We start from the raw sequence: 19,073 nt of genomic DNA, 5'->3' as shown, positions 1-19,073 counted from the left end.
CATAAACCAAGAAATTCTTGGTTTGTAGAATGTTTTACAAATGTTGTACTGTGATGTAGCCTAACTGGATCAAAAATGCAATGTTGTGAAAATATTTGTAAAAAAAAAAAAAGCTTATGACCTTTCTGGTGTGATGACGTCATATTCTGTGAAGAATCATAACACTGAAGTCAAGCCATTGTGGTTAAAAAGTGTGCACATTTTTGTACAAAGGACCAATCGTTTTGCTAGATAACATCGTATTTCTCAGCTGGGATCGTGCAGAGCCTCTGAAGCCCTTAAAAAAGCCCCTTGAAACTGCATTAATTTGGACCTTCAACAAGTTGGTTGCCATTGAAATAGCTTGTATAGAGAAAAATCCTGGAAAACTTAATTTCTTTTCGACTGAAGAAAAAAGACACATCTTGGATAAGATGGGGATGAGTAAATTATCAGGAAATTTTCATTTTAAAGTGAACTAATTCTTTAAAAAGCGACTTCTGTAAAATAAAACATATCCCTTTGCACTGAACTTTAAGCGTTGTAACTTTGCAGATTCAAACGGTTATGAATCAGCGGATTGATTCATGATTCGCATCGAATCTTTATTTGATGAACAAACGTGGAAGAGAAGACAATGCTGAATAAAGTTGTAGTTTTTGTTATTTTCGGACCAAAATGTATTTCCGATGCTTCAAGAGATTCTAATTAACCCACTGATGTCTCATATGGACTACTTTGATGATGTTTTTATTCCCTTTCTGGACCTGGACAGTGAAGTGTGCATAGACTGCATATGCTCTGGGACTAAATCTAAAATATCTTAAACTGTGTTCTGAAGATGAAAGGAGGTCTTACGGGTGTGGAACGACATTAGGGTGAGTCATTAATGATATACATTTCATTTTTGGGTGAACTAACCCTTTAACTGAACTGAAATTTTCCCTGTATGGTTATTAGATTCACTGTTTTTAGAATGCAAAACAGCATTGTACTTCATATTTGATGCTACAGCCTATTTAAAGCAATCATAGAATAATTTTTTTAAATGCCGAGCTAAGGCCTCTGCACACTGAGTCCAAAATTTGCATGCAAAATGATCGCACATCACCAAAACAATTCAGAGCAGGTTCGATATTCTGCATCTTTTGCATTCCGTATGCACTGACACACTCTAGTAATGTGTGAGCGCACGTGCGGATCCATTGAAGTCACGTACTGCCAGTCTCTGTTCAGGATCAATTGATTCATGGAAATTGGTGGTCTTCTTTTTAATATGTGGCTCCAGTATCGCTAGCAAAGCATCAAACTGAGCCCCTGACATTCTAAAGTAAACTTTGAATCGGTCTGGATAATCCCGCAGCTCTTTGATAAGGAAGTGGAACTCTCCTTCCTCTACGCAATCGCAGGAGTGGATGGACCCAATATTTCCTCTTTACTCTAGTTCTCTAGACCAGAAACGGTCCACTTTCTCCTGCCAGAGGCTGTCAGTGAACTGAGGGTCTATTTAAGCGCATTCTGACTGGGAGGATTCCTCGATTTTATTGGCAGGAGGTTGGAAATAAATGCAGGTCGACACAGCATGTCTGTTGCTCTGTAAATAAAACAGCGAGGAAGATAGACAATGCTAAATTGAATATGTACTGTATGTGCTAACTTAATGACTGTATCAATAATGCAGCACATGATTCACAGCAGGAAAATGATCCAAAAAGTCTTTGTGCAATGTGTTTATTCAGGTCATTCTTACGTCCTGAAAGGTTTGATACGATCGCTGTAGCTCGAGTGATAAAACATTTATGTAAAGACGAATCCTGCGGGCTGACAGAGGTGAAGGAATGACAAAGAGCTGCAAGCTAATACCCTTCTGTCAGCAGTGATTTGCTCTTGCGGCAATTCAAAGACGGGCTGTTCCTCAGAGAAATAGGCTGTAGGCTTTTGACATAACTGCCTTAATGGTAATATTCAGAATATTTCAAGATATTGCAGGTGCATAGTGGACAGGCTTTAGCAATCAAATCCGTCAAATAAATAGAATAGAAAGGGATGGTGCTTACCTGCTTACTCTTGGGACAGTCAGTGGGTAACACTTTACAATAACGTTTCATTAGTTAACATTAGTTAAAGGGGTACTTCACTGCGGGGAAAATGGGCTGTCAATAAAACTTGGCTGCCTATGCAGTAGAAAGGCGCAAATGTTTTGAAATCAGTGCTACCTGACCAGAGAAAACTGGAGAAAAGGCTGTTGTTTCCCTTTTGCCAAATAGGCAAGTTCAATACCCATAATGCACTGGGGATGTTGCCATCCAATGTCACTCTCACCACGCTTACCGAGTCAAATACCGCCTTGATTTAGTAGGAAATTCTTAGCAACTCAGCAAAATAATGTTGTCGACATTAATGACAGACGACAGTATGTTTATTAGGCTGCTGTCACTTTAAGACCTAATGCACGGATCTAATATTCTGATACACATGCGTATCATACTGACACACATTTACATTCACTTAAGATATAAATGACTGTGTTTATGTAAACCTTGTGTGTATTTGACAGTTTAAGCACAATAAGACACAAAAGAGAACTTAGTTCAGTACTCATAAACCATATGACAGGCGTTTATGTGCACGCTCATAAAAGAGCATGTCAGAACAGCGTGTAAATAAAAAGGTTAACTGGCAAGGCTTTCAAAAGCATGCAAATAATAAACTTTCATGAAGATCAAGAACTGCAAGGTCATGCACATGAGCGTAACCCTACCGCTGCGACGCCAGAACTGCAACTGATAGAATACGCTCTCTCTTTAAAGGCAGATTGTGGAGACATTTTAATCATTCACAATCTAAAATCGTGATATTGCCAACCCCTATAGTCAATTAACGACAGCCTTTATTTAATCTTAGTCAATGGTCATTTCAACATTTACTGTAATAATACATTAAAAAAATTCAAAGTTGTATTTGTCAACATTTGGCTTGTGAACTGACATGAAAAAAAGAAGTATTACAGTTTTACTGTCAATAACAAACGCATAAAGATAATAAATGGTTAAAAGAAACATATTGCGCATTATTAGTTCTTGTTAGCTATTAACAAATGAGACCTTATTGTAAAGAATTACGCAAATATCTAATGCAATATTACTTTTCCAGGAAATGTATCTTGTTTTAAGGATTAGATATCTTGTTTAGAAATATTTAGACAAACATACCTACCACGAAAATAATATTTTTTACCTGGGCACTGACAAAAACATGCAAAGACACACAGATCATTAGTTCTATGCCTCTTGCTAACAAAAGCAATACAATCCGCTCTGTGCTTCTAGGCCAATTACCAATAAATGTGCATCAAAGCAGAGCGACTGATGGATAAAAATCTGCTGGATTTTACAGTAAATTAACATAAGTGCTTTTACATACAGCAGTAATATGAAGGCCTTTGGTTTCATACTAACTAGGGCGATACAGCTGACCGATGTTCTGTTGGTAATTGGAATAAGAGATTCATCTGTAGTCATGGCTTGTTAGAACAATCCACAGAGCGGGAAATTACAGCCCAGTCTGTCGTTTTTGAGTAGTTTGCATAAATCCACTGGTTTTTGAAGTCATATAGATGCATAATACATATGATATGAACCTTCAAATGAGTCTCGCTTGATGAAGCATACGTACATATGAAGATATGTGGGTCACCTTTACTGAGCAGCAGAGTGTGTAATGAACGCTGATCAAATTTTTACTCTCTTAGCATCATATAAACCCTTATATGAATTTTGAAATGAGCATTGCACAGAATAACATGTACATTTTTAATTTCACAAAGTTCGCCGTCATCTAACGTTCACTTAAAGTTGTTCATAGCACATGCCATTTTAAAATTCTAACAATAATAATTATATTTCATAATATTAATAATCACAGGAAAATGTTTGCTGGCAGGAATATCGTGTGGTTTGCTGCAAATTTACCTTTGAAAATTACATTAAAAAAATGTATTGATGGCACATTTTAAATTTTAAAAACAGTAGATATGAAATGATTTTACAATTCTAGCTGATACTGATAAGCTAATATTTTTTTCATGTTATGGCAGATAACTGATAAACAACACATATTACATTTCAAAAACACTTTACAATAAGGTTCCACAAGGCACCGATTCATTATTTTACATGGCCGATTCTGAATGCCATTTTTTTTTACAACCAAATTGTCAGATTTTCTAAATGTTTTCCGATTTTTTTCTCCGTTTTAGCTAATTTAATTGTTGTTTATTTAGCCAAAATGGCCTCAAAACATAAAATATCTCTAGTAATTTAAACGGACAACCACACCTTTAAATCACAATCCAAACAAAGATGTGTAATGTATAGTTTTGGTTTTGGTTCATGTTCTTATTTTGTTATGTTCACTGTCATGGTTCCTGTGTCCACCTGATTCCCTTTTTCTAGTCATGCGATCCTGCCATGTGCTCCTTTGTCATGTGTTTTGAGGTTCTTCATGACATGGCCGCCAAGGCCAAGCTTCTTCATAACATGGCCGCCAAGCCTAGCTTCTTCATGACATGGCCGCCAAGCCCGAGCTTCTTCATGACATGGCCGCCCAGCCCAAGCTTCTTAAGTTCATGGTCCCTAAGCCTGAGCTTCTTAATGTCATGGTCGCCAAGTCAGAGCCTCTTCATGACATGGTCACATGGCCGTCAAGCCAGAGCTTCTTCATGACATGGCCGCCAAGCCAGCGCCTCTTCACAATATGGCCGCCAAGCCAGAGCTTCTTCATGACATGGCCGCCAAGCGAGAGCCTCTTCATGACATGGTCACATGGCCGCCAAGCCAGAGCTTCTTCATGACATGGCCGCCAAGCCAGAGCCTTTTCACAATATGGCCGCCAAACCCGAGCTTCTTCATGACAAGGCCGCCAAGCCTGAGCTTCTTAATGTCATGGTTGCCAAGCTAGTGCCTCTTCACAACAAGCCCGAGCTTCTTAATGTCATAGTCGATGACATTTTAACTCAATTTACTAATGGGACCTTATTGTAAATTATTTTGATTAAAAATAAAACTTCTAATACTAGTAATTTATTCACAAATAGAAACCCAATAAAATATTTTAGAGCTTGATAAAATTCATATATAAATTACAAAAATTCAACTGATTTAAGGTTTTAATTTACATGACCTTTTTTAGGTCTACAGAAATTACAGAAATTACAGACATTTCAGCTTAAATCTTGATTTTTGCCGTTTTAGCATATTTTAAACCTTATTTTGTCTTACTTTTTATAATAAGATAATAATAATGAAAATATAAGCGATCCCATGCTTTCAGTAAACATTGGAGATAATAGTTATTGTCATATTATAATGTTTTGCCAAAAGAGAGAAAGTGATTCTATCAACTATCACAAAAAGAGGAACTTCTTCCTTTGAACAAATCGAGCTCTATAGCTGTAAATCCTGCAGTTAGCCGCAGCGAAGGCCTGTGATGTTTCCCCACCTCATGCTGTCGGGGGTGATTTACACATGCCTTGCCACCGTGGCCGTTTCGCAAAAGTGGGTTTTCCAATCACCCACCCTTATCTGCAGGTGGTGTAACCCCCGGAAACTCAGGGAAGGAGATGGATGAGATAAATCTACATCCAGAACACACACATTCCCTCTGTGCATGAATGCAGGGATAGATCACTGGAGACGGCTGAGCTATACTGATAGATTCATCAGAAATGGTGGACAACAAACTCCATCTACAGTGAGAGACAGAGGCAGAGCAGAACCCTATACACACTCTTGTGCAGAAGTAAAGCACAAGCAATCCTGTTTGTGTTCACATCTCTCAGAGATGAATTCTGTAATGAGCCAACATAGCTAATCAAATTACATACAGACTGTCTGGTCACGCAATATGAAAAGTATATGGTCATGCTTACAAAACAGAATTCAGTTACACTGTACTTTAGGGTCCAATTTTCACTTTTTTGTGAAAAAAATTTAAACTCCTAATTACAGCTTATTAATATTTAAAATGGTATGTAGAATATGGTCATGCAGAATAAGGCATTGATATGTGATTTATAAGTACTAATAAACAGGCGATATGCATGCTAATAAGCAATTAAGAGTGAGAAAGTGTAACCCAAAATTGTAAAAAAATGTAATTAATGTAAATGCAAACCATTAAAAACTCAGCGTTTCAGAACAAGTCAATTCAATTAAGCCCTCGTCTTTACTACAAGTAGAAAATACTGTTACCTACTAGTTAAGTCCATGGATTGTCACAGTTGATTAACTACAAAAATGAACTAGAGAAGAGGATATTTTGTACCATTTCAATATATTTGTATTTGAATTAATAAAGCACAATAACTATAATATTAGAAAGCTGGCTTTCTTTTTCATTTTAATGAATGAAACAATTAGGTTTCTGAGTCAAAGCGACTCAAAATGATGGAGAGTGTCACATTTTATAATGTATTCTTTTTATATGCTCCCATCTCAAACATCTCAATGCTCAATGAAACATCAAACTGACTCATCTGATGTGTATATGTGGTACGTGTGTCTATATCTGAGATGATCTATAAACACAGATGGATGGTCTCAGAAAACACATAGCATCTGTCTTCTTTGACTAATCCTGACTGAAAATCAATGTCCATTAGGTGGACTCACAACTCTGAGTGTCTATGGATCACCTTTATTTTATTTTCCACCTTTATTTTTATGCCCTTGGTTTCAAACATGGCCCATTACACAGGTGATCATTTCTCCTTAACACAGACCTTGGCTGCAGTTCATGTGATTAAACATTAAATCCAATTCCAATTATTTCCATAAAACACGTTAATGAGAAGAACAGATGAGATTGAATCCTACCTCAGCGCCGGTCAGGTAGAACGCAGAGAGAAGGCCGCCAACGTAACGGATGTTCACCTCAAACAGGGACGCCTCTCCATTCTGCAGAACACAAACAACAGTAAGAAACTCATCTTTCAGTGCCTCAGAAACATCACAGATGACATGCTTTAGTAAATGAGGAAAACATTCTTCAAAATGCTATAGCAAGATCACATTTCAATGCTGGTGTTGGGAAGCTTTGAAATTAGAGGGGACCAAACACATACAAATGCATGAGGATGCCAAAAAATGATCTTTTGTTCGTTGCACTATATACTTAGGCCTAAATTTAAGATTTATGTATTTGAAATTTGTAATTTCATCCGTTTGGATTACACCGTTTTAACATACATAATATTTTTCAGTCGTACAAAAATAAAAGATTGGTAAAACTTTGGTAACACTTTACAATTTGCTCTCATTTGTTAACATAAGTTATTTTATTAACTAAAATTAACTAACAATAAGCTATACATTTGTTACAGTATTTATTTAACATTAGTTAAGAAATGTATAACTGTTCATTGTTTGTTCATGGTACTCACAGTGCATAAAAAATGTAAACAAATACGTGTGATTTTAAGATGAATAAATGCTGTATTATTCTTATAAAAGTATTATTCTTTCTTAGTTCATATTAATTAATGTAGTTAACTAATGAAACCTTATTGTAAAGTGTTTCCACAATTTCTATAATAGTAATACACTGCATGTGTTGTAAATACACATTAACCAGGTTTATGTATTTATCATATATACATCTGACAAATATGCCTCACATTAAGTTAGTTTGTTAACACTGTGATCCAAATGCATGCAAACTGCATATGCAATTCAAATACAATATATTTTCTAGTGTATGAAACTTAAAAGTAAAATTCTAAGGGACAGAAAGAGGGAAATTATTGATGTTTTGGCACAATATATGGTCCTTGGAGAACTAATGAAATGCATGACTCCTTTATGGTACATTCTACATCTCAAAGAGTGATTTCTGGACCCGTACAGCCGTGACCTCTGGACGTACTGCTCAGTGACTCGTATTCAACACGCTGCGGCGCTTTCTTGCTGCGGGGAAACTGCCAAGATCTCTGCGGCCAAGGCCGGGAGGGGAGAGCATTATTAAACACTTTTAGAGGATATTTCCCGGCGTTGAGAATCTATTGATTTATGCAGAGCATGTGAATAATAGCAATTTCCTCAGCAAGATTGTTCTTCCTATTGCAATTTTTTGCGTTAATTTTGCTTCTTTCAAAATGATTACATTCAGAGCCCTATTTCAACAATCTGAGTGCATGGTCTGAATTGGATACCTGGGCACTTTTGCTGGTTTAACGACGGAAAAAACGGATGGCCAACATGGTCCAAAAGGACTAGGTTGTACCTGGTCTCTTAATGAGCCATGGGTGTGTTTTGGGTGTAACGTGCAATAAACCAATCAGAGTCTCCCATTAATTCACTACATTTATAAAGCGCTTTTCTGAATAATAAAAGTGCTTTACATAGAAGAGGGAATTATTCTCAACCCCACCAATGTGCAGCATCCACCTGGATGAGGCGACGGCAGCCAAAGAACGCTCACCACACACCAGCTGATTGGTGGAGAGGAGACCAAGTGATGAAGCCAATAATATATATATATAATTTTTTTATTATTTTATATATACAGTCTTGTTCAAAATAATAGCAGTACAATGTGACTAACCAGAATAATCAAGGTTTTTAGTATATTTTTTATTGCTACGTGGCAAACAAGTTACCAGTAGGTTCAGTAGATTCTCAGAAAACAAATGAGACCCAGCATTCATGATATGCACGCTCTTAAGGCTGTGCAATTGGGCAATTAGTTGAATTAGTTGAAAGGGGTGTGTTCAAAAAAATAGCAGTGTGGCATTCAATCACTGAGGTCATCAATTTTGTGAAGAAACAGGTATGAATCAGGTGGCCCCTATTTAAGGATGAAGCCAACACTTGTTGAACATGCATTTGAAAGCTGAGGAAAATGGGTCGTTCAAGACATTGTTCAGAAGAACAGCGTACTTTGATTAAAAAAGTTAAAAAGTTGATTAGAGAGGGGAAAACCTATAAAGAGGTGCAAAAAATGATAGGCTGTTCAGCTAAAATGATCTCCAATGCCTTAAAATGGAGAGCAAAACCAGAGAGACGTGGAAGAAAACGGAAGACAACCATCAAAATGGATAGAAGAATAACCAGAATGGCAAAGGCTCAGCCAATGATCACCTCCAGGATGATCAAAGACAGTCTGGAGTTACCTGTAAGTACTGTGACAGTTAGAAGACGTCTGTGTGAAGCTAATCTATTTTCAAGAATCCCCCGCAAAGTCCCTCTGTTAAAAAAAAGGCATGTGCAGAAGAGGTTACAATTTGCCAAAGAACACATCAACTGGCCTAAAGAGAAATGGAGGAACATTTTGTGGACTGATGAGAGTAAAATTGTTCTTTTTGGGTCCAAGGGCCACAGGCAGTTTGTGAGACGACCCCCAAACTCTGAATTCAAGCCACAGTACACAGTGAAGACAGTGAAGCATGGAGGTGCAAGCATCATGATATGGGCATGTTTCTCCTACTATGGTGTTGGGCCTATTTATCACATACCAGGGATCATGGATCAGTTTGCATATGTTAAAATACTTGAAGAGGTCATGTTGCCCTATGCTGAAGAGGACATGCCCTTGAAACGGTTGTTTCAACAAGACAATGACCCAAAACACACTAGTTAACGGGCAAAGTCTTGGTTCCAAACCAACAAAATTAATGTTATGGAGTGGCCAGCCCAATCTCCAGACCTTAATCCAATTGAGAACTTGTGGGGTGATATCAAAAATGCTGTTTCTGAAGCAAAACCAAGAAATGTGAATGAATTGTGGAATGTTGTTAAAGAATCATGGAGTGGAATAACAGCTGAGAGGTGCCACAAGTTGGTTGACTCCATGCCACACAGATGTCAAGCAGTTTTAAAAAACTGTGGTCATACAACTAAATATTAGTTTAGTGATTCACAGGATTGCTAAATCCCAGAAAAAAAAAATGTTTGTACAAAATAGTTTTGAGTTTGTACAGTCAAAGGTAGACACTGCTATTTTTTTGAACACACCCCTTTCAACTAATTGCCCAATTGCACAGCCTTAAGAGCGTGCATATCATGAATGCTGGGTCTCATTTGTTTTCTGACAATCTACTGAACCTACTGGTAACTTGTTTGCCACGTAGCAATAAAAAATATACTAAAAACCTTGATTATTCTGGTTAGTCACATTGTACTGCTATTATTTTGAACAAGACTGTTAATCTGACAAATATGCCTCACATTAAGTTAGTTTGTTAACACTGTGATCCAAATGCATGGAAATTGCATATGCAATTTAAATACAATATATTTTCTAGTGTATGAAACTTAAAAGTAAAATTCTAAGGGACAGAAAGAGGGAAATTACTGATGTTTTGGCACAATATATGGTCCTTGGAGAACTAATGAAATGCATGACCCCTTTATAGTACATTCTACATCTCAAAGAGTGATTTCTGGACCCGTACAGCCGTGACCTCTGGACGTACTGCTCAGTGACTCGTATTCAACACGCTGCGGCGCTTTCTTGCTGCGGGGAAACTGCCAAGATCTCTGCGGCCAAGGCCGGGAGGGGAGAGCATTATTAAACACTTTTAGAGGATATTTCCCGGCGTTGAGAATCTATTGATTTATGCAGAGCATGTGAATAATAGCAATTTCCTCAGCAAGATTGTTCTTCCTATTGCAATTTTTTGCGTTAATTTTGCTTCGTTCAAAATGATTACATTCAGAGCCCTATTTCAACAATCTGAGTGCATGGTCTGAATTGGATACCTGGGCACTTTTGCTGGTTTAACGACGGAAAAAACGGATGGCCAACATGGTCCAAAAGGACTAGGTTGTACCTGGTCTCTTAATGAGCCATGGGTGTGTTTTGGGTGTAACGTGCAATAAACCAATCAGAGTCTCCCATTAATTCACTACATTTATAAAGCGCTTTTCTGAATAATAAAAGTGCTTTACATAGAAGAGGGAATTATTCTCAACCCCACCAATGTGCAGTATCCACCTGGATGATGCGACGGCAGCCATATTGCGGCAGAACGCTCACCACACACCAGCTGATTGGTGGAGAGGAGACCAAGTGATGAAGCCAATATATATATATATAAATATTGGAATTATTAGATGGCCATGATGACATGATTTGTCCAGGATGCCGGGGTTACACCCCTACTCTTTTTCCAAAGGACCTCCTGGGTATACACTGTATAAACTTCCATTTTTAATGACCACAGAGAGTCAGGACCTCGGTTTAACGTCTCATCCGAAGGACGGTCCTCTTTGTCAGTATAGTGTCCCCATCACTATACTGGGCCATTAGGACCCACACAGACCACAGGGTGAGCACCCCCTGCTGGCCTCACTTACACCTCTACCAGCAGCATCCTAGTTTTCCCATTTGGTCTCCCATCCAGGTACTGACCAGGCTCAGCCCTGCTTAGCTTCAGTGGGAAACCAGTCTTGGGCTGCAGGGTGATATGGCATTCCCTTTGAAAGCCAGTCACGCTTGCACCATGGCGGATTCGCCATTTACACGGCGTAATTGGCAAAAGACTGATTGCTTCTCAGTGTAAAATAAATTTTATGAAATTAAATAGAATTTTCTTGTAAAATGCTCTCCACTAATCTTTATGTTGCAATATTTATTAAATAAAAAGTACGTAATAAACACATAATTTAAAAATTTAAAAAGTCAACATGATTACTATTAACTTAGTGTCATAATTTTTATTTGTTAATTATAATTGAATTATAATCATTATTTAGTCCTTATAAAGTTTCATTCATGCTCATTACTGTAATTATATATATATATATATATATATTTTTTTTTTATTTTTATTTTTATTTTTATTTTTTATTTTTTTTATAATACATAAAAATAAAATATTTTTTCAATTGGCCCATCATTATTTCAGTGTTAAACATGTTATCAATAAGATGAGATAAAAAAACCCCCAAAACTTTAAGAAATTAGGCCTGGTTTCACAGTTAAGGCTTGGATTAAGCCAGGATTGGGTTTTTGTTCAATTAGGGCATTTAAGAAGCGTTTATCACAGAACAACGGCACATTTTAAGAGATAGATATGCTTGAGTTAAAACAGCTCAAACATGCATTGTAACCTGGGACTAGCTTAAACCATGATCTAAATGTTAACTGGTTTACATCATCCACCTCATGAATGTTTAAATAGACCAGACCTGCATTAAAAATGTTGTGTTTTTTATGCAGTGGGCTATTTGACGATGGAAACGATTAAGAGGAGTTAAAGGCTGGGAAAGGCCCTAAGGAGATATAATATGTCTGCATCATTATGATCACTTGAGTTTGCAAGGAGTTGAGGTGACAAGAGTCCTTATTGACTCGCAGCCACTTACAGGCAGGAAGCAGAATCTCTGGAGTACATGATAAGAGAATTACAGCAGAAAAACTGTAGAGGGCAATCACCTCCTCGATCCATTCATTGATGCACTGATCAACAGCACACTTAAATCACACTTACATCTCAAAGTAGAAGAAGGCTTCCAGCTCAATTTGTGTCTGAAGCATTGCAAAAAAGCCGGCAGACATCTATCAATGCTGTCTTCAGAGCCGTGTGTCAGACAAAAGAGGAGTATCCAAAAAAACACAAGACTTCCCTGTGAGCCAAATGAAAGTAATCCCAACACACACAGCCTTAAATCAGCTGCTGCACAATTCACAGCGGTAATAAAAAGAGCATGTTTGAGGAAAGCGCGCTAAACAACCACGAATTAAGAGAGGTTTTAAACGGATTATCCTGAAAGAAATCAAACAAATCCCAAGCTATGGTGCTTAAGTAGGTATTTGTGGGTAAATATGTTTGTGGATGTGGATGTCTTTCCATTTTTAAAACACAGTGTATACTGAAATCAAATTGGTGTAGGAATATTTTTCAACAGATATTGCTAGTATCAAGTAACACACTGGATTAGGGTATGTTTACATGACAGCAATGTCCTAAAAAAGCTTTTTTTTGAGTAAAGTGACAAACTGGTCAAAAGGATCCCCGTTCAAACGCTGTATTAAGCCTGCCAGGCCAGTAGTGGGCGATGTCAACTCTGCAAAACATTACTGTTTTCACAAATTCTGGGTTTTGTGGTTTACATTGAAACAATAATGGTTTCATTTTCAAAAACTTGCAAAAAGTTTGCATTTTCAGGCCCCAAAAATTGTTCTGTAAATGAAGGACCAAATAGCTTAAAACGTTTTCTGTAAACGCCCCCTTAAATGTGAAATACTGAAACACTGAAATAGTATTTTCTTGTAAAATGTACTCTTAATATTTATGTTGCAATGTTTATAAAATAAAGAGAAAATAAAATTAAATAAAATTAATATAATTCAATAGCATTTTCTTGTAAAATGTACTCTAATATTTATGTTGCAATGTTTATAAAAAAATAAAGAGTAAATAATGATATTAAAATCAAATAGTATTTTCTTGTAAAATGTACTCTAATATTCATATTTCAAAGTTTATAAAATAAAGAGTAAATTAAATTAAATTGCATTGTTTTTGTAAAATGTATTCCAATAATATTTATGTTGCCACTTTTATAAAATAAAGAGTGAAGTCACTTCAATAAAATTCTATTTTCTTGTGAAATGTAATAATCTGTTTTATTCATAATAAAAAAATAAATTTAATCATTTTCCATTCTGTCAATTGTAATCTTTATACTATTAAACTGAAAATGTTATTATCAAAAGCGATACGTTCTTTCTTTCAGTCTTTTTCTCCGCAGCGACAGGGTTTTGTCTGCAAAACGGAGAGAACATAATCAGCCACACTTTCACTTTAACCTGTCCATTACCCTTCACTTCTGTGCTCCATAATAGCAGGGTGGTTTCAATCAGGTGCGTTGCGTTATTGTAACCGCCGGACCTCTGGGCTGCGGTGTGGTCATGGGTAATGGCTGCACTGTCAAGCAAATGGCTCCAAATTAGCATTTTCATTTCTGCACGTTTGGCAGCCGGTGCACAATGAAGGCTGGTGGAGAGATGCTATAGAGATGCTATTGTTAGAAGCACAAAAATGGAGCACACAGAGATAATGAATAAAATTATTGCGGATAAAAATATGGCATGCTGAAAGCTCCTAGCAGTTCAGGTTTGAGGCGCAGTGCCGTTGTGTTGTTCTGAACCTGCGTTGAGTTGAACAGGCACAGATTTAGATAACGCGCCGCCCGGTTTGGTTTGGTTGAGGCGATGTGGGCCTGTGTTAATGTGATTAACCACGAGCACAGTGTGAGGATCTGTTGTGTTCAGAGAAACTCCCAGTTGGGTTCAGAATAGCATACCTGTGCTCAACCTAAACGATTTGTATTTTACTCATTATTTGTCAAACTGACATTTTTTACATAAAAAATACAAAATAAATGTCCAATATAACTGGACGCAAAAATTCTAAATGTAAGCATTGGTTCCTTTTTTAATTCATGACTTTGAATTGAATTAAAAAATGAATACATGTATAATAATAATTTTTTTTACAAATATTTTCAATTTGTTCTGATAAGTGGAACAGTTTTACACACACACGCACGCACGCACGCACGCACGCACACACACACACACACACACACACACGGTATAACATTATGACCACTGACAGGTGAAGTCATTGATTAACACTGATGATCTCTTCATCACGGCTATTAGTGGGTGGGATATATTAGGCAGCAAGTGAACATTTTGCCCTCAAAGCTAATGTGTTAGAAGGAGGAAAAATAGGTAATCTTAAGGATTTGAGCAAGTGTGGGTCAGACGACTGGGTCAGAGCATCTCCAAAACTGCAGCTCTTGTGGGCTGTTCCCGGTCTGCAGTGGTCAGTCTCTATCAAAAGGGTTACGGGCGGCCAAGGCTCATTGATGCACGTGGGGAGCGAAGGCTAGCCTGTGTGGTCCGATCAAACAGACGAGCTACTGGAGCTCAAATTGCTCAAGAAGTTAATGCTGGTTCTGATAGAAAGGTGTCAGAATACACAGAGCATCTCAGTTTGTTGCGTATGGGGCTACATAGCTGCAGACCAGTCAGGGTGCCCATGCTGACCCCTGACCCCGCCGAAAGCGGCAACAGTGGCACGTGAGTGTCAGAACTGGACCACGAAACAAAAGACGACAGTAGCCTGTATATATATATATATACAATTGTTTTTTTTCAGTATATAATTACTTTGACAGTAATACGTCTAATGTATGTATGTATCGTTTACTTTGTATCGTTCAAAAGTTTGGGGTTAGTATAGGTTTATTTCAGCAATGGATACTTTTATTCAGTATGGACACATTCCATTGATCTAAAGTGACTGTATAGTGATTTCATAATGTTTATTATATTTTAATATTTTATAATACAAAAGATTTCTAATTCAAATAAATGCTGTTTTCAAAACAGATAATCAGAATTTTTTTGAGCTTCAAATCAGATTATTAGTATGATTTCTGAATGATTATGTGACAGTGAAGACTGGAGTAATGATCAAATTAATAACATATAAAAAAAGCAATTTAAATTTTAGTAATATTTCACAATTTATTTTTCTCTATATCAAATAAACGCACACTTAGCAAGCATAAAAGGCTTCAAAAACATTAACAAATCTAACCTTTGAATGATATAAATGAGGTGTCATTTTACATGCAGCTGTCACTCACATGCAAAGGATGAGATCCTGCCTGTCTGAAACATTTATTGTAGAAAAATGCATAGTTTCACTCGCTATTTTTATTAATGTGTTGGCTGGAGATAGTTAAGTACATCTTGATTCATTTGAAAATGTCAAGCAGGTGTTGGCAAACGTTGACGGATGTGTTAGCTCTGCTGTTCCTGTCATCACTTAGCATGTGGTCACACCAACTCTCCCCAACAAAACATGCTTAAATGAGTAATAAAGAGTTGCACAAACTAGGCTGTGATTAAAGATGCCCGTGATTAGCTGTAATTAGCCCTCCCTGATCATCAAAGAGGACCAATTATAGGAGTGGACTTTCTCCATCCAAGGAGCTTGATTAGATTGATGGGGCGTTTTTACACATACAGCGTCTCTCGCCGGAGCTCGTCGGATCGCTGTTGTGTTGGTTGCAGTTGGTGTCCGACTGCCGGGATCCGTAATGTTATTATCAGTGGGCTGTGCAACTGGCCAGAGATCAGTTGGGATGTGCTGGAAGTAAAAATAAGATTCATTCTAATAAGATATAGCCTGCAACATGCTCTCTGTCTGTTAACAATTAAGATCATGGAGAGAAACATATTTGCATTTGCAGTGCATAATACATCAGAGCATGAACAATATGAGCGATTACGCAGCAAAATAAAATCTGATTTGCTAAAAAGTTATCATATTCGATTTTGAAGATGTTTTAAATTGCATACCAAGTTCTATCATGAAACTTGCATGCTCACAGGAATGTCTGTGTATCTATTAGCAGTAGCAAATCTCAGTACTTGCTCTTCAGCCGTAGCAGATCTATTCCGCCAAGACCAAATGCATTAGCATTTCCATATCCATTACCCTGCCAATATCTCAGAGAGAGTTGTCAAGACAGAAATACGCATCAGCTATGATACACTTATCAACAAAAGCAAGTTTTATGTTTCCTAACAGTATGATTTTTACATCAAAAATTGTCATACACAATGTAGTGGTGCACGATATACCGGTACTAGAAAAGTATTGCGAAAACCTGCTATTACAAACGGCACGATATGGACTTTTATTAGTGCCGGTACTTTAAGGAGGACAGCACTAATATGAGCTGTATTTCTTTGCATTTTGCGTGGATGTGTGACAGCAGGTGTCAGGGCGTGTGTGTGAGTGAGCTCTGCATCAACCGTTCACTAAACACTGGAAGTAGAAGAGTTAAATATATACGAGCAGCGCATGACAAATAAAGTACCATAAATATGCACACATGAGAAGAAAAACTCGGAGTCCATGCCGGACTCTGACCTGAAGAGCGTGCACACGCCTTTCAGACAACATGCGATCGCCATTCAGTTCTTTCGCGGATTATTGCTTGGGGTTGAATGGTGAAAAATGTGTAAAAATGCAGAAAATGCGGTCTGCTGGGTACTCAGGTAAACACAGTCGGATCTGTCTTTAGTGAACGTGTACAGTTGAGGTCACTAGATCTTTATTTTATATTATTATAAAATTACACTTAAAAAAATGTAATTACTCGTATCATGAAATAAGATTTTGGTCATCCCAACCTGTTGTGAAGTGAAAGGTTAGTGAATGATAACATGACTGATAATGTGATCTCTGTAAGGGTGCTCACACTGGCATGTAGTTATGGCAATAAGAGAAGGGAATGGTCAAAAACCAGGGCAGGAACATGCTGGCCAAGGGAATTTTTATAAAAAATAAATAAAATAAAACAATGAATAAGTTCTGTTGTCATATTATCTATTTTTTGTTTAGTTTTTTACCGTGGTATCAATTTAGTATCGGTATCGAGGTATTTTAGTCTGGTATCGTATCAAAGTCATAATTTTGGTATCGTGACAACACTAACACAATGTAAATAAGAGATTCGTTGATTATTACGGGAGTTTTGGCGTGAGTCACAGTTAAACAGATTATTTTCATCATACAAAGAGAAACACTGTGAAGTTGAGCGTTTAGTCACTGGTTTAATTTGCTGATGCACAGACAAAGAACATCTGACTGTACATGAATCATTACATATCAGAAATCACTGGTCTCAGATCAGGCTTTAGAATTAAAGGGGTGTTTGCGATTTCCCTTTTTTAACTTTAGTTAGTGTGTAATGTTGCTGCTTGAGCATAAACAGTATCTGCAAAGTTACAGCGCTGAAAGTTCACTGCAAACGGAGATATTGTCTTTTAAAGTTATGGCAGTTTATTGCCTACAAAAACGTCTGGTTTGGACTACAATAAGCTTCTTCCTGGTTTGGTGACATCATAAACCCTCGCTAGTCTCCGCAGATGTGACTTCTGCCCGTAATGGGAAGGGGCGTGGCGTTTCCGGCAAACTGTGCTTGGCACTTCAGCCAATAAAAATACAGGAAACTACATTTGGTTTAAAGGACAGTGGAGACAGCGGTGTGGAATTAAGGGAAAATAAAATAAAAATACAGAGTAAAAAAAAAAAGAAGTATTAAGACATGTTATACTGCGCCCCATAAAACACAACTAAGCCTAGAAAAAAAAAACACAGAACCCCTCCTTTAACATGGTTACGAGTCCATATCGTAAAAGTCTGTTTGCAAAGCCTTTTAAATAAAAGCTGTTTGGACTAACATCAAAGTGTTTAGTTCTGAAACTTACAGGATATGATCTCTTATAGATCAAAAGAAAATTGGATTTCTCAGTTCATGACCCCTTTAAGTGTCAAATAACTTATTCTATCTGTAGCCATAATTCTAACCTTGAAATCAGGATTAGGCATACCAATGTCATAATGAACACTGGCCGAGAACCGAACAGAGAGTTGTAACCTGGCTCAGAGGAAGATGTGTGTTTGTGGCAGTTTTTCTGTAGCCTGGCTCTGCCCTCCTACGTACTTCTGCTCAATTTTCAATTTCCTTCAGTACTACGTCTGGGACTGCTGTGTTTTCTTAGGTTTTCTTCAAACACATTTTTACCGGTCCAATCAGCAAATGGAGGGAGTGGCTGAGAACGATGACGTTGATGTCTTGTGTCAGTTTGAGTTGTAGTTCAATAATGGCGGCGGAGAAAGATGCGAACGAAACCATTCATTCCGTTGTGGCACCGCAGCCGAGTATCCAGAAGTTAAAGCTGGAGCATTAACAATCTTTGCTGGGGTTTGTTGGAGGCCATGATGTTGTGGCCCTCCTCCCTAACAGTGGGAATTCAGGAAAAGTTAGATTTTCCAGCTTGCTCCATTAGTGGTGAAGCACTTGCTGAAGCCCTATTCAGACGGTAATTTTTTCATGTGGGGTTAGAAGGTATCGCCATCATTTAATTTACAGGGGCTAGTCAGTTATTTTATTGCCGTCCATTTCCCACCACCCGTGTTAAAATCCCCGGCCAAGTTACCTACTGCTTTTGACAAACACCAGGTCATGTGTTGATGTAATTGCTGTCTGAATTTTTTA

General features: G+C 37.5%; 1 protein-coding gene across 2 annotated transcripts in view; it reads right to left on the bottom strand.

Annotated features, from left to right (window-relative positions):
* The window catches only part of LOC137082578 (mannosyl-oligosaccharide 1,2-alpha-mannosidase IA), a 312,430-nt gene that overhangs the window by 76,524 nt on the left and 216,833 nt on the right, over nt 1-19,073 (bottom strand). For both annotated transcript variants that reach the window (XM_067447843.1, XM_067447844.1), the window contains exon 4: nt 6,855-6,935. In XM_067447843.1, coding sequence (XP_067303944.1) covers nt 6,855-6,935 — 81 coding nt within the window. The remainder of the gene's footprint in view (nt 1-6,854; nt 6,936-19,073) is intronic.

This window comes from Pseudorasbora parva, chromosome 7, assembly GCF_024679245.1.
Source record: "Pseudorasbora parva isolate DD20220531a chromosome 7, ASM2467924v1, whole genome shotgun sequence".
Lineage (NCBI taxonomy): Eukaryota > Metazoa > Chordata > Actinopteri > Cypriniformes > Gobionidae > Pseudorasbora > Pseudorasbora parva.
Note: the sequence above shows the minus strand (reverse complement) of the source record. Positions and strands in the feature narration are given on the sequence as shown.